Source organism: Canis lupus, chromosome 18 (assembly GCF_003254725.2).
Source record: "Canis lupus dingo isolate Sandy chromosome 18, ASM325472v2, whole genome shotgun sequence".
In the NCBI taxonomy this organism is placed as follows: Eukaryota; Metazoa; Chordata; class Mammalia; order Carnivora; family Canidae; genus Canis; species Canis lupus.
In genome coordinates, this window is record NC_064260.1 from 14,866,877 (window position 1) to 14,884,013 (window position 17,137).

Genomic DNA, 17,137 nt, shown 5'->3' on the forward strand with positions numbered 1-17,137 from the left:
AAAGAAAGAAAGAAAGAAAGAAAGAAAGAAAGAAAGAAAGAAAGAAAGAAAGAAAGATGAACATTACAGAAAAATGAGGAGATGTGGAAAATCTTGGAAGCCCAAAAGAAGCCAGAAATAGAGATTTATCATGGAAAACCTAAAGGAAAGAGCATGTTATTAAAGAGCGAAATAGCTGTGCTCTAGTTGATTATGAATTTGATTACTATTTCCAATATAATTTCCAGGCCAAATTTCTCTTTTAAACAATTCCAACATCAGATAAAAGCTATCCATAACCATAGTCCTATTTTAATTAATCTATTACTTTGGCTACTATAAGAGTGAGGCTTTTAAACAATTTATTCTACTTAATAAGGTCATTAATATTGTCCCTTTCTGGTATTTTCTCTCAGAGGAGCCATAACAGTGAAGTAAAAAGAAGCAAGTTTTCAAATTCATTCACTGAAAAAAATTTATCTAAACAAGAAAGAGATGGCCTAAAAACCTTAACTTGACTTCTGGAATCACTGGTAACACTACAGTCTTAATAAGCATACCACATTTTCTGTAAATGTAAACCTCATAAGCAAAACAAAGATTTTCACAGTCCTGATAGGTTAAATTCTTTAAAATTTACCATGGGACATTAAGATTCTTGGATGACCTTTCTTCCTCAAGTCTTCCAGACAACATGAATGGTTGCTGACAACTTTAGAGCAAGAGTATACTTAACGCCAAGGCAGGATGGAACCATGCTGAGGGGCTGGGGGACTCTACCATGAAACCAAACAATCTGCCAATCTAGGCAAAAATGTTCATTTAGCTTGTCTGGAAGGCAATACCAGACACTGATAGTCAACACCATTGACATACATTCATTCCAGGAAGATGTACTTCTGGGGATCCCTGAGTGGTTTATCGCCTGCCTTCAGCCGGGAGCATGGTCCTGGAGTCCTAGGATAGAGTCCCAGGAGGATCAAGTCCCACATCGGGCTCCCTGCATGGAGCCTACTTCTCCCTCTGCCTGTATCTCTGCCTCTCTCTCTCTGTGTCTCTCATAAATAAAAAAATCTTAAAAAAAAAAAAAAAAAAAAGAGATGTACTTCTTCCCCTCCTAACTCACAGGTAGCAAAACTCTGTTAGTCATTTACAAATACTGTGTAGCTCTTATTAGATGATTCCCATTGAAAATAATAGAAATTTAAGAGAAAGCAATCCATTTAATCAAGTGACCATGTCTAAAAAGTAGAGAATATTACTACACTGAAGAATGTTTTTATTAATTTGGTTTTATAAATAATAGTAGTTTTTATCATGTGTTCACAATACAACTATAGGACTTAAATTTTTTACTTAGATTACTTTCTTTCAAATGCAAATTAATCTCCCAGAAAAGTTTATGTTCATTCACAAGAGAATCATTATCATAATGCTATTCTCAGAACTGGTAAAATTACATTATTATCATCTTTAATTAACTCAATTATTTAATGGCATGCATGCACTCGCTAAGACAGATCCTCAAAGGAAAATAATAATTACGAGAACAAAGCGGCCCTTTTTACCTTAGTTCTTCAATTTGTGAAATCCATTTAAGGTAAGCAAGATGGCGCTCAATCTCCTCAATTTGGTTGATCATGGCCCCAAGATCCTCCATCCAGGGCTGTGCAGTCAGCAAATGACTGTTAATGGAACTGAAGAGATGAGTTTCTTGCTCTAGAAACTGATTAAGGAATTGCTTTGATTCTTCTGCATTTTTTAAGGCACTCTGAATTCTTTTGGGGATTTCTGATGAAATTGTAAGCACCTGACCATACCAAAAACAAAGAAGAGCAGCAATGAGATAAAATTTTCATAACCCTTTTTTATTATATTACCTTCAAAACACATATTTGTTCTAACAGAATTGAAAATTGTCAATTATAAGCTTCAAAGAAAAGTGTGGAAAAAAAAAAGTGCGATTTCTGCATCCTGTACCAAACAAACCTAACACAAAATGCTGTACGTGATGATGTGTGGGGAGCAGCCTCTCACCCTAGTAAGGACCTCGGGATCTGCCTTCATGAAGCTCAGCACTTTCAGATGGCCCAGTCAGAGGTTATTTTTATGCTTTAGCTACTAAATACTTTCCTTCAAAAATAAATGAAGCTCTGATTCTAAAAATCTGAGTATCTGTTGCAAAAGTTACCCAGGTGATTCTGACTTAATTCCAGGTTAAGAACCACTGACTTGGTAAGATGATATCCTGGTAATAACTTGAGATATGGTGTATTTGTTAATTCTTATAGCATATGGAAAAACATATACAAACATCAGGGTTTTTTTTAAGCTTTATTTATTCATGAGAGACACAGAGAAAGACAGAGACACAGGCAGAGGGAGAAGCAGGCTCCATGCAAGAAGCCCGATGTGGGACTCGATCCTGGGACTCCAAGATCACATCCTGAGCCAAAGGCAGACGCCCAACCACTGAGCCACCCAGGCGTCCCAAATATCAGTTATCAACACAATATAAAAACTATTACAGGGCAGCCCCGGTGGCGCAGCGGTTTAGCGCCGCCTCCAGCTCGGGGCGTGATCCTGGAGACCCTGGATCGAGTCCCATGTCAAGCTCTCTGCATGGAGCCTGCTTCTCCCTCTGCCTGTGTCTCTGCCTCTCATTCTCTCTCTGTGTCTCTATGAATAAATAAATAAAAAATCTTTAAAAAAAAAAAAGACTATTACAGGGGAACTTCAATTTAATAAACAATGATTAGACACTGTACAAGGCATTGTGCTTGGAATAGACAAGACATAGCATATGCCCTTAAGCTCAGTTCGTATGGAAAAGAAATATAAGCAAATAATTACTGTATTATAGGATTAATGCAATAAAAGAGAGATGCTAGGTGTAATGAGGTACTAAGGCAGTGTTTCCCAAAACTGAATGTACATGGGAATCACCTAGAGATCTGATATAATGCTAATTTGAACTCACTAGGTCTGAGGTAGGGACTGAGATTCTGCATGTTTAACAAGCTCCCACACTTTGGAGAGCAAGGTTTTGAGGCACAAGGCAATTAATTGTGCTTGCATGGCTCCCACACAGACCTTCACAGGATGGGCGGGAATTTTCTGGGAAACTTTGGATGGAAAGGGCATTCCAGGCAAAAGGAATGGCTCAGTCATGATCAGAGAACAGCAAAGAGCTGAGTAAGGCACAGAATACCGTTCAAAAGACAAACGTAGAAAGAAGAGATGAGCCTAGACTAGTAGGGAGAGACGAGATCACAGGAGCATCTTGTGCCTCAGAAGAATGTGGGCTTTCTCCAACAGGCAATGGGAAGCCATTAATAGTTGTTTTGTCTTTTTTTTGTTTTTTTTTTGTTTTTTTTTTTTAGTAGGTTCCAAGGATGCCTGGGTGGCTCAGCAATTGAGCATCTGCCTTCGTCTCAGGGCGAGTCCAACATCGGGCTCCCTGCATGGAGCCTGCTTTTCCCTCTGCCTGTGTCTCTGCCTCTCTCTCTCTGTCTGTTATGAATAAATAAATCTTTAAGAAAACAAAACTGAATTTAAGGTTCGGTAAGGTTCAAGTGTAGAGCTTGAACTCATGACCCAAGGTCGAGACCTGAGCTGAGAGAGTCGGATGCTTAACCGACTGAGCTACCCAGGTGCCCCGCAAGTTTTTAACAAGGGACTCATTTGGTTAAATTTATGATTTAAAAAGTAATGTGAGGGATCCCTGGGTGGCGCAGCGGTTTAGCGCCTGCCTTTGGCCCAGGGCGCGATCCTGGAGACCTGGGATCGAGTCCCACGTTGGGCTCCCGGTGCATGGAGCCTGCTTCTCCCTCTGCCGATGTCTCTGCCTCTCTCTCTCTCTGTGTGACTATCATAAATAAATAAATAAATAATAATAATAATAAATAAATAAGTAAATAAAAAGTAATGTGACAAAATATTATGTTTATTCTCCTATTTGCAATAATAAAAACTAGAAATAGCAAAAATGTTGACCAATAAGAGCCTGGTTAAGTAAATTATATAGAACCACTGTTGAATAAACCATTAAAAAAGAGAGACCTATATAGATTGATACAAAAATTAGACGTTAATTATAAAAAGTAAGGGGATCCCTGGGTGGCTCAGCAGTTTAACACCTGTCTTTGGCCCAGGGTGTGATCCTCGAGTCCCCGGATCGAGTCCCACGTTGGGCTCCCTGCATGGAGCCTGCTTCTTCCTCTGCCTGTGTCTCTGCCTCTGTCTGTGCCTCTTGTGAATAAATAAATAAAATTTTTTTTAAAAAAGTAAAGCTATGCATATTTAAAGTACACATATGCTTATTATGTACACAAAGATTTTAGCTATACTTCATACATGTTTATTTACACAATACAATTTCTGTAAAGAATAAAAACAAGAGACAGTTGCTGTGGGGACAAGAAGGCAAGAGAGGCTGGGCAAACTGCCATCGAGTGCAGGAGAGCCTGCAGCCCTAAACTGGTGGCATAAGGGGTGGAATGAGGGCACAGATGAACATGGGAGATGTGAAGGGGGGCCGACTCTGAAGTCTTGGTGACCGGGCAGTGGAGGCAGGATGACAAGCAATCTAGGAAGGTTCCTAGGTTCAGGCCCAAGTAACAGGCAGATGGTGCTGCCATTTTCCAAGGGAAACATCTGAAGAGACAGACATGCTGAATTTAAGGTTCAGTGAGGGACTCCGGCCAAAGCTTCCATGGTCATCAGGAAAATGAGCCTGACTGGGAAGTGGAGATAGACATGAAGAAAGATGAACTTTTTGAGAAAGCCTAAGGAGAAAAGGAAGAAACTAACACCTAGTAAAATGAGGCGAGGGTTTTTAGTTTGGGTTTTCAGGAAAAGATCTGGGCGTGTCCCTATTCTGAGAGGACAGGACTGGCTGAGCAGCAGAGGAGGAAACAAGAAGCAAGTTCACTCGGGTGGCAGGTGGAACGTGAGGCATGACTGTCTCAGATTGATCCTCTGCTGAATTACGTAGTGGAAAAGGTTGCAAATAAGTTTGTGGAAAGTGGGATAGACTGTTCAGTAGTTCATGCTAAGTCCCCTGAATTTGTTCTTTTTGGGAAAAGGAAAAGACAGAATGGCCGCGTGGGGTAGGTATCTTGGGGAAAGTTCAGAAGAGCAGCTGAGGGCAGAGGCAGAGGAGCCGACCTTCCCAAAGAAGCAGCCATGGAAGGACTGCCGGGGGGCTGAGGACCACTCACCTTTCCTCTCAAGAGCCCACCATACATATGCATGTATGGCAGAGCTTGCCTGCCAGAAGGAACAGGAGGACGGGGCGGGGCCATGCTTAGAGAACTGTGGTAGCCATTGTGGAGAGACAGGGAGATGGGAGGCCTGGGGTGCTGGGGATGGGAACACAGGACTGACAACCCAGGGCTAACACACCCACACAGCCACACACAGTCTATTTAACCCAGTGTAGTAGTTACAGGACATACAGCTTTTATCCTTGACAAACACACTCTTGCAAGTAAAAGGATCCACTTATTTTTTAAGATTACATTCACTGGGTTTTTTAAAAACTATTTTAAGTAATACATTCACTATAAAAAGAAAATACTTGGAAATAAAGACATGAAGCAAATAAATCACCTGTTAACCAACCACCCAGAAATAACCATTATTATGTTATACTAATTTTCACATTTTCTCCTTATGAGTGGGCATATACAAAGTTTGAAATGACGGTACTATAACACTTTTGTACACCATGAAATGACATACTTTTAAAGTGCTTTTACACTTTAAAAGTCACTGTATGAAAAGCTACTTAAAATGCTAGCCGTCATTATGTTTTTAAGACCTAAATCATATCAGCAGGAACTCTTTCTTTCTTTTTCTTTTTTAAAGATTTTATTTTTAAGTAAACTCTCCACCCCACGTGGGGCTTGAATTCACTATCCTGAAATCAAAGTTGCACACTCCACTGACTGAGACTGCAAGGCACCCTCAAGATCTTTTGTCTTTTATGTAATTTATAAAATACTAGCATGCTGTAAGTCCTTAAAAGATATACAACAGTTTTAAATGATTACACTACTTTTCACAAGCTATGTCTTCAAAATTCCCTATACAATAATGGGTATGTTTATATTATAGTATGTATCTACTTCTGATATTATTTCAGTGAGGTTTTTTTTTAAGATTTTATTTATTTATTTTTAAAGATTTTATTTATTTATTCATGAGAGACACACAGAGAGAGGCAGAGACACAGGCAGAGGAGGAGCAAGCTCCATGCAGGGAGCCTGACGTGGGACTCGATCCTGGGTCTCCAGGGTCATGCCCTGGACTGAAGGCGGCGCTAAACCGCTAAGCCACCAGGGCTGCCCTAAAGATTTTATTTAAAGAGAGAACATGAGCTGAGAAGCCCAACACAGGACTCGATCCCAGGACCCCGAGATCATGACCTGAACTGCAGGCAGACGTTTAACTAACTGAGCCACCCACGTGCCCCTATTTCAAGGAGTTTTAATACTTGCCTGTTCTTCTAACTGCATTTTATTTTCCGTCATCTGTTCTATGAGTTTATCAAGTTTCTTTAAAGATTTAAGGTCATTTCCAACTTCTTTTTCTATAAATGCAGACACGTAGGCAGGGAGATCACCATTATCTGTATCTTCATTGACTTGTTCATTTCCAACAAGAGCTATAATATTTATGTTACCTGAAATGAAAGAATAACAATTATTCAGCATTACTAAGTACCACACGGTTAAAGGAAAAATAAAACATAGATAAAGCAATATATCTACCTTCAAAAGTTTGTAATTTAAAGGAAACACTATATAGGGTATGCATATATATGTTCATGTATATACATACCACATACACACACACAAAATATATGTATACACACAAAAATACCAAAATGAATATAGTATATATATATGCATAAGCATGTGTGTATGTATATATATGTTCATTTGGATTTTTTTGTACACACACAAAAAAATACCCAAATGAATAGTTATAAAGCAATCTATCAAGTACAAAATGCTTAAGAGCTTGGGCAGCCCGGGTGGCTCAGCGGTTGAGTGCCACCTTCAGCCCAGGGCATGATCCTGGCGACCCAGGGTTGAGTCCCACGTTGGGCTCCTTGCAGGGAGCCTGTTTCTCCCTCTGCCTGTGTCTCTGCTTCTCTCTCTCTGTGTCTCTCATGAATAAATAAATAAAATCTTAAAACAAAACAAAACAAACAAAAAAAACGCTTAAGAGCTGAGGAAATTCAGAGTGAAAGAAAAGTCTCGAAGTCTGTCTAGTAACCACAGGTTTCAACAGATACTGGCATGACGATGCAGTTACAAGCAGATGTTAGACTTTTCTAGAAGACTTTTATCTTACAAATCTATTTTATTACTAGAGTTAAAAAATGGTCAAATCTGGGCAGCCCAGGGGGCTCAGCGGTTTAGCACCACCTTCAGCCCAGGGCCTGATCCTGGAGACTGGGGATCGAGTCCCACATTGGGCTCCCTGCATGGGGCCTGCTTCTCCCTCTGCCTGTGTCTCTGCCTCTCTCTTTCTCTGTGTCTCTCATGAATAAATAAATAAAATCTAAAAAAAAAAAAAAAAAAAAAAAAAGGTCAAATCTTATTGATCTGGGTTTCACTACAGTAGTAATATATTTTCAAAATTTGTAAGGAAACAGATTGTGGTCTAGAATAACACCAAAGGAGGACCAATTGCATCTGCCTTGGACCTAGGGCATGATCCCAGAGTTCTGGGATCGAGTTCCGTATCGGGCTCCCTACATGGAGCCTGCTTCTCCTGCCTGTGTCTCTCATTAATAAATAACTAAAATCTTTAAAAAATAAAATAAAATGTTAAAAAAAAAAGAGAAAAACAGTACTGAAAAGATTTCAAGGATATGAAAAACAATTGAAAGGCTGACCAATGAGTATAAACTCCTCTTATAAGAGTAAAAAAGTTTTAAAAGCTTCAAATGCAAAAACAAACAAACAAAAAAGCTTCAATGCCATTGTACATAGATGCTCATGTCAGAAAAAGAAGAATAAAAGGAAGTGCGAGAGAAAACACAAGTTACTATGAAAAACTCAAAACGACTGGTGCAACCACTAAGTTGTACAGTCTGAAGTGAGATTCCTTCCACGGCAAATAAATGAGACTTGGACTGACCCACATTATACTTATTAAATGTGACAAGAGTGGGTGACTCGCACCCCTGAGCCATTTCTAGGGAAGAGTGGTAGGAGAGGCAGCACAGATTGTAATGGAGCAAACAATGCCCATTGAAAACAGGAACACTGTGCAGCTCTGCTCTCACCCCATTTAGGAGGTAGGATTTCCCAAAGAGCCCATTCCTTGCTTTGCACTTGAAAACCGATCATTTCCCATCATTTCCAAGTCAGTTTTTCACTCTGTAAGCATCTATACCCTCCTCCACTATCTACAATGTTCAGGAAATAATTAAGCAACTTAAGCTGCCTCTAATTCTTTATGGAATAAGCCAAGATTCAAATACATAAATAGGGCAGCCTGGGTGGCTCAGCGGTTTAGTGCCGCCATCAGCCCAGGGCCTGATCCTGGAGTCTCAGGATCAAGTCCCACGTCGGGCTCCCTGCATGGAGCCTGCTTCTCCCTCTGCCGGTCTCTGCCTCTCTCTCTCTGTGTATTCTCATGAATAAATAAATAAAATCTTTTTAAAAATACATAAATAAATAATTTTCCATTTTTATTCAAAGAAACAAATTTCTAGTAAACACTTAATCCACTTGAAATCAAATTCTTTTCCACTGTCCTAAATTTGTGGATGCACAATACGGCTCCTCCTTTCCAGAGTATCTCCCCCTATACCTTCCCTGACCATCTGTGCCAAGTGGTCATGCCTACACCCCAGAGAAACCTGAGGGCCAAGGGTTGTCTTGGCAGGAGTGACATGATCCACAGTTGCCGTCATGTGCCACTCCCACTCCACCCCTCTGTGCTCAGATACACTGTTTCCTTTGAAGTATCTGTTTCCCTATGGTATCCTTCTTCCAGGAGAAGGTTAGGAAGCTTGGTATAATGGCAGCTGCCTTTCACTGTGGGGTCACTAAGCTCCCCACTAGCCAATATGCTCAACTCCATTCAGTCCACAATTTGAATTATTCCACACATAGGTCTTTATCTCCCTATTTTTAAGTAGCACCTATAGATTAAAACAAAAAAAAATGGGGGGTGGGGGTTGCCTAGGAGGCGCAGGCGGTTAAGCATCTGACTCTTGATTTCAGCTCAGGTTGGGATTTCAGGGGCAAAAGATGGAGCCCTGTGTCAAGCCCCATAGTGGGCTGCATGCTCAGCAGGAAGTCCGCTTGTCCCCTTCTCTCCCCTCTGTACCCCCCCTTGTACACTCTCTCTCAAATAAATAAATAAAATCTTAAAAAAAAGAGATAATGTAAAAATATAAGTGGAATAACCACTGATCTCCAGATGAAAATAATTGCTATAACAGAAGATCCCAGAGAAAAAGCAGACTTTCTAGAAACCAAACCTTAGAATAAACCTGAACATAGAGCGCATTTCTCCCCTTCAGCTTTAACTGAAGGATTTGGTCCTCTTGAAACAATTAACAGGGGGATCCCTGGGGGGGCTCAGTGGTTTAGCACCTGCTTTCACCCCAGAGTGTGATCCTGGAGCCCCAGGATTTAGTCCCAGGATTGAGTCCCAGGTTTGAGTCCCACATCAGGCTCCCTGCATGGAGCCTGCTTCTCCCTCTGCCTGTGTCTCTGCCTCTCTCTCTCTTTCTGTGTCTCTCATGAATAAATAAATAAAATCTTTAAAAAAACAACAAAAACAAATTAAAAGCTTGATCGTATTAGCATATGTTTAATTACAGAAACTATAGTAATTTCAAGAAAGAAAGAAAGAAAGAAAGAAAGAAAGAAAGAAAGAAAGAAGAAAGAGAGAGAGAGAAGTGTGTGTGCACAAGAGATAAAGCTGGGAGAATAGAGCCTCCTGAGGAGCGATACCGGTAGAACTTTGCCCCTGTTCTTCCTAGAGCTGCCCTTGTAGAACTTGGCTCTTTACCAAAAATGAAGTTTTAAGAAAGCAACAAGAGAAAGCAAGAGGTTATAATCAGCCTCATTGCAAAACAACTGTTACTTCTGATAAAATGAAATATGAGTATTTTTTAAAAAGATATGCCTAAATGCAAAATAGAACTGTCATATACTCCATTACTTCTCTAAAGATTAACAGAATATATACCAATGTGTTTAGTACTGGGTATGTTTCTCTTCCAGCTCCCCAAAACCAAATTTTCCTTTGCTCTCTTCAGCTTGTAAGAATTAAAAGCAGGGTGCCTGGGTGTCTCAGTTTGCTAAGCATCTGCCTTTGGCTCAGGTCATGATCCCAAGATCTCTGTTCAGCAGGAAGCCTGCTTCTCCCTCCCTCTCTGCCTGCTGCTCTGCCTACTTGTGCTCTGTCAAGTAACTAAATAAAAGCTTTAAAAAAAAAAGAATTAAAAGTTTTTTGTATGCTACTAGTACCAGTAGCCCACTCATGAGTGGAAGAAAAACTAGCATAAATCTACTAGCCTCAACTTCCCAACTATAAAATTGTAACATTGGCCCAGCTCTTATACCTGAGGGTTATAAACGGGATTAAAGTCCAAGTTTCCTGACTCTCAACTCATTTAAAAAAAATTTTTTTCTCCTTCAAATATGAGAATTGGCTGGTCTGCATCACACTTTATCAATACAGAAATCCACCTACGTTATGTACAGGAGTCACAGTATCCTCTTTTTTATCTTAAATAACTGCATTGTGTGGTGCATCTGCAGACACCCACAGGCTGGGCTATGTGCAGAGGGAATGTCTGGTGAATGCTAAGGTCGCTGTGGCTTTGGGAGCAAATTTTATCTTCACTTACTTTTATTTACTTTTTTTTTTTTAAGATTTTATTTATTTATTAGAGATACAGAGAGAGTGAGAGGCAGAGACACAGGCAGAGGGAGAAGCAGGCTCCATGCAAGGAGCCCAACATGGGACTCGATTCCGGGTCTCCAGGATCCTGCCCTGGACCAAAGGTGGCGCTAAACCGCTGAGCCACCCGGGCTGCCCTACTTATTTTTTTATTAAAATTTTTTTCACCTTTTATATTCTTTTGACATCACCATTTAAATGCAGCATAGTATATTCTTAATCAAATGATTTTTTGAAGATTCATCTATTAATTTATTAGAGAGAGAGAAAGAGCACAAGGCGGGGCTAGGGGCAGAGGGAGAGGGAGAAGCGGACTCCCTGCTAGCAGGGAACCAAAGGCAGACACTTAACTGACTGAGCCACCCCAAATGATATTAAGATGACACACTGATGATTTGCGAGGTTTTTGTGACTTTCTTCTTCCCTGTTTTTGTAAGGAGCACTGCTGATTGCAAAATTGACCAAAAACCAAAGGAGGAACAAGGACAGAGTCTATAGTCTGTCTATCGTTCTACTAAATGATGGCTCAGAAGGCATCAATTTCCAGGCATCTGGGCAGAGGGAGAAAAGGCAATGGTTTACTGAAAGATATGGGGTACTCTCCAATCTTTTAACAAAGGAGCTGAGCTGTGGGAGCTATGCCTGTCAAGTGGACTCCTTAGGGCTTCTGAGACAGACCGTGTGAGCAGGCAATGTTAAGGGCAAGCCTGACTCCTTTTTTAAAAAATTATTCTATTTATTCATGAGAGACACAGAGGGAGAGGCAGAGACACAGGCAGAGGGAGAAGCAGGCTCCATGCAGGGAGCCCGACATGGGACTCATCCCAGGACCCCAGGATCACACCCTGGGCGGAAGGCAGACACTAAACTGCTGAGCCACCCGGGCTGAGCAAGCCTGACTCCTAAAGCCATTGTGATAATGTAAGCACCCTTCCTCCTCCCTCCTTCCAAGACCATTTGCCATGGTGAAAAGTAGCAAAATCCTCTGATGGAATAGCTATTACATGCTTTCCCCTTTCTTCTTGTAACAAATTTCACTTGAAACGCCCCTGAAGACTCCTTGATTTCGAAAAGCCTGCCATGCATCACTCATTAAAATGACGAATGTCCACATCCCTGGCTTATGCTCCTATCCTAGGTAGGAAATAGAGATTTTGACGTTTTTCCCTCTTCTTTTTCCAGACCAAGATCCAAGAAACAAGTTACCCCTTGCACTCTTCTTCCCAGACCAACTTCTTCTTTTTCTTTTTTAAGATTTTATTTATTTACTCATGAGAGACACAGAGAGAGAGAGAGAGAGGCAGAGACACAGGCAGAGGGAGAAGCAGGCTCCATATGCTGGGAGCCCGACGTGGGACTCGATCTCCGGTCTCCAGGGTCACGCCCTGGGCTGAAGGCGGCGCTAAACCGCTGAGGCACCTGGGCTGCCCCCCAGATCACCTTTTAATGGCAAATTCACCGGAGGTAAAGTACAACTTAACCTATAACCATTTTGATTTCAATTAAGGTGGTGTGGGCAGCCCCGGTGGCTCAGCCGAGTAGCGCCGCCTTCGGTCCAGGGCGTGATCCTGGAGACCCGGGGTCGAGTCCCACGTCGGGCTCCCTGCGCGGAGTCGGCCTCTGCCCCTCTCTCTCTCTCATGAATAAATAAACAAAATCTTAAAAAAAAAAAATTAAGCTGGTGGTCATCTCTCCTAAATCGTTAGCCCCTCCGAATTTCTGAAGCTCGATAAGCTGATGCTTCATAAAAACACAGGCGGGCCCCAATTATCCTGAATCCAGGAGGAGAGGCAGCAGCGCGCCAGCGGAAGCCACCCCAGTCCCCGCGCTAAGCAGGGGTCAGGAGGTGCTGATCTCCAAGCCATCCCATGTTTTAGACACGTACGTAATGATAATCAGCACTTAATACTACGCAAGCCTACTGTGCCAAAAAAAAAAAAAAAGATGCATCGATTAGACAGCAGGCCAAGCCTCTCGGCTGCCCGCCCGCAGCGCTGAGTTCTGGAGACGTCCGGGCAGAGACGCTAAGGTGTCTGGAGTCGCTTACTTTTCTCCTCGACGTCCTTGCTTCCATCGCCACTTTGAGGGCAGCGCTACGGGGACAGACAGAACGACACGGTAAGACCGAAGGGGCCGCGGCGAGTCTTCCGGGAGCCCGAGGGCGTGCTCGGCACCGGGGAGGTCCGCGAGCCGCCCGCCCCCCGCCATCCCCCCGGGGGTCGCTGCGCCCCCCAGGCCCGCCATCCCCCCGGGCCCCCCGCACGGACACTGTCCCTCGGGAGACCCGTGCCCCTGCCCCGGGCCCCCAGGGCGCCTCACCGGGGCTGCCGGCGGGGAGCATCCCGCCTCCGCGCGAGTCCTCGGCTCCATGCGCAGCCAGCGCGGCTCCCAGGGCGTGGACTCGCGGGGCGCCCGGGAGGCCGCGGCCCCGCCGCTTCCCCTCCGGTCTCTCTGGTCGCTTCCTCTCCTCCCAGAGAGGCCCTGCCCGCGCAGGCGCGCCCCCCGAGCGCCGCGGCTTCCCCCTGCTGGCAGGAGGCCGGCACTGCGGCTGCCCAAGGGGGACCGCGGGGCGGGGCGAGGCGGGGCGGGGCGGGGCGGGGCGGGGCGGGGCGGGGCGGGCCGGCCTGCGCAGCTTGGGCAAACCCCACCCACCCGGTCCTTAAGGATCCTTAATAACGGAACTTGAAGGCGCCCCTCCCTCCACCCCATAAGTTCCATGTCAACCATTTCCATTTTTTTTAAAAGATTTTATTTATTTATTCATGAGAGACGCAGAGAGAGAGGCAGAGACACAGGCAGAGGGAGAAGCAGGCTCCGTGCAGGGAGCCAGACGTGGGATCAGGCCCTGGGCCGAAGGCAGGCGCTAAACCGCTGGGCCACCCAGGGATCCCCAACCATTTCAATTTATATTTTAGATGAGATTCCAGATGTTCTGAGAAAGTGAGGGGGCTTGTTGGCCAGCTTTCATGTAATTTGCTTGGTCGGTTTAGTTGGGGGAATTTCCAACGTCGTTAACTTAGGATCTTTCTTTCAGGGCTAATCAGACCCACCTGAGAGATGACCCCCCACTTTCCTGTCTGGAAGGTGCAGATCTGGTTGTAAAGGACTGGGAGCTATACGGAGGAAGAGGACTCACCATCAAATATACACTTGACCCCCATGCAGAGACCCCCCCAAAAAGTGGCCTTTGACAAAGAGGGGTACCAAGAGTTACCTGACAGCAAGAGTAGGTAGAGGAACTAGGGGACTTGGCTCCAGGATCACGCCTTGGGCCCAAGGCGGCGCTAAACCCAGGGATCCCTGAATGTGCACTTAAACTGTACACTTAAACTTAACCCTAAACTGTATATTTTACCCTGGTTAAAATAGTAAATTTGTCTTAGTAATGGATACCAAATTAAAATAAGTAATTATTAACTGCAGGAAATAAAAAAGCTGAGCAGGAGAAGAGAAGTAATCATAGTATACTACTTCACCTAAGATGTTAGTAATGTTAGTAGTGTTAGTAATGTTTACCCATACCCATTATGTATACCCTGTATGCATAATGAAGTAAACACAAACCTATTTAAAAACGACACTGGGAACCCTGGGTGGCGCAGTGGTTTGGCGCCTGCCTTTGGCCCAGGGCGCGATCCTGGAGACCCGGGATCGAATCCCACGTCGGGCTCCCGGTGCATGGAGCCTGCTTCTCCCTCTGCCTATGTCTCTGCCTCTCTCTCTGTGAGAATATCATAAATAAATAAAAATTTAAAATAAAATAAAATAAAATAAAAACGACACTATAGGGCAGCCCGGGTGGCCCAGTGGTTTAGCGCCGCCTGCAGGGGTGTGATCCTGGAGACCCTGGATCGAGTCCCACGTCGGGCTCCCTACATGGAGCCTGCTTCTCTGCCTGTGTCTCTGCCTCTCTCTCTCTCTATCTCTCATGAATAAATAAATAAAATATTTCTTTAAAAAATAAAAAAAACGACAGTATAACTAGACTGAGCAGATAAAGAGATGAGAAGTGTGGTGGGGGTGGAGGAAGGGATGGGGAAAGGCCGAAGAGCTAAATTCTCATCTTCCACCTGGTGAAGTCAATAGATAATACTTAAAAGTGAAAAACCGAGAAATAGCAATGCAAAGATTTTATATAGAGAAATGAAGATAAATATCACAATGACCAGTTAAAAGAGGCAAAATGGGGGCACCTGGGTGGCTTGTTGAGTTAAGCGTCCAGCTCTTGATTTCCGTTCAGGTGGTGATCTCAGGCTGGTGGGATTGAGCCCCACCTCAGTCCCCACACTCAGCAGGGAGCCTGCCTGGGATTCTCTCTCTCCTTCTTCCTCTGCCCCTCCCTCCCAAATATAAATAAATAAATCTTGCTTTTTAAAAAGACGAGACGACTGCCTTTGGGGAGGGGAAAATTGGTAAGGGGGTGTGGGGGTACAGCCTTTGCCGTTTCATTGCAACTTACAAGATTTCTACAGAATTATTTGACTCTAAATCACGGAGATGCATAACTCTGCTAAAAGTAAAAACGTCAAAGAAAAAAAAAAAGATTGCTCCAAACCCAAATTCTTGCTTCTAAAGAATTCACTTTCTGGTGAGGAGAATTGAAATGAAAATAAACAATTTAAAATCAAATGCAGTAGACTCAACAACAGAAATGCTTGCAATGACTGAGGGAGCACAGAAAACAACTGACTACTATCTGCAGAGCGGAGAGAGGGAGCCTAAGAGGACAGAATATTCAGCAATAATAAGGATGAAACAAGAGATACATTGTGTGTTAGGCACTTAGCAATGCAGAGTGCTGATGTGGCTTCAAAGCAAGATCCCAAATATTATACATAATATACATGTTCGGATGTAATTTGAAAGTCAAGGAGAACATTAAGCTGTTAAATAATTATTAGAGAGAGTTGGAATGTAGGACAGGCTTTTTTTTTTTAAGATTTTATTTATTGGGGCACCTGGGTGGCTCAGTAGTGGAGCGTCTGCCTTTAGCTCAGGTGGTGATCCCGGGGTCCTGGGATCGAGTCTTGCATCAGGCTCTCCGCAGCAAACCTGCTTCTCCCTCTACCTATGCTCTGCCTCTCTATGTCTCTCATGAATAAATAAATAAAATCTTTAAAAAATAGAATTACCATATGATACTACAGTTCCACTTCTGGGTATGTAACTCAAGAAATTGAAAGTAAGTTCCCAAATAGATATTGAAACAACTATGTTCATAACAGCATTATTCACAATAACCAAAAGGTGGAAGCAACGCAACTGATGACAGGTGACAGAATGTGGTTATATAAATATGTAATGGGATATTATTCAATCTTAAAAAGGAAGGAAATTCTGATACATGTTACAACATGGAAGAACAGGAAGGAAATAAGACAGTCACAAAGAAACATACTGGATGATTCCACTTACATGAGTTACCTATAATTGTAAAATTCACCCAGACTAAAAGTAGACCTGTCCTTGTCAGGGGCCAGGAGGCCGGGAGACTGGGGAGTTGTTATTTCCTGAGTAGAGAGTTTCAGCTTTGCAAGATGGAAAGAGTTCTGGAGATGAATAGTGCTGTGATGGTTGCACAACAACATGAATGTACTTAATGCCACTGAATGTGTATTTATTTATTTATTTATTTATTTATTTCATTTATTCATGAGAGACAGAGAGAGAGAGAGAGAGAGGCAGAGACACAGGCAGAGGGAGAAGCAGGCTCCATGCAGGGAGCCCGATCTGGGACTCGATCCCAGGTCCCTGGGGTCACGCCCTGAGCCAATGGCAGGCACTAAACCGCTGAGCCACCCAGGGATCTCTGTGCACTTCGACTGTACATTTAAACTTAATCCTGAAAAAAAAAAAAAAAAAAAAAAAAAAAAAAAAAAAAAAAAAAAAAAAAAAAAAAAAAAACATAAACTTAATCCTGAACTGTATATTTTACCAAAGTTAAAATAGTAAATTTGGGGCACCTGGATGGCTCAGTCGGTTAAGCACCTGTCTTCAGCTCAGGTCATGATCTGAGGATCCTGGGATCCAGCCCTGTATCAGGCTCCCTGCTCAGTGGGGAGTCTGCTTCTCCTTCTCCCTCTGCAACTTCCTCAGTTTATGTTCTCTCTCGCGCTCACTCTCTCCCTCTCAAATAAATAAGAATCTTAACAAAATAGTATAGTTTAGTTGTGTGCATTTTACCGCAATTAAAAAAAAAAGTCTAAAGTTTTGT

The 17,137-nt window shown here is 43.0% G+C and overlaps 1 protein-coding gene across 1 annotated transcript in view; it reads right to left on the bottom strand.

Annotated features, from left to right (window-relative positions):
- RINT1 (RAD50 interactor 1) overlaps window positions 1-13,400 on the bottom strand; it is a 34,807-nt gene extending 21,407 nt beyond the window's left edge. The window contains exons 1-4 of the mRNA XM_025449255.3: window positions 13,243-13,400; window positions 12,971-13,016; window positions 6,483-6,667; window positions 1,548-1,789 (exon numbers count right to left, since the gene is read on the bottom strand). Of these exons, the coding sequence (XP_025305040.1) occupies window positions 1,548-1,789; window positions 6,483-6,667; window positions 12,971-13,016; window positions 13,243-13,293 (524 nt within the window). The 5' untranslated portion in view covers window positions 13,294-13,400. The remainder of the gene's footprint in view (window positions 1-1,547; window positions 1,790-6,482; window positions 6,668-12,970; window positions 13,017-13,242) is intronic.
- Between the last annotated feature and the right edge of the window lie 3,737 nt (window positions 13,401-17,137).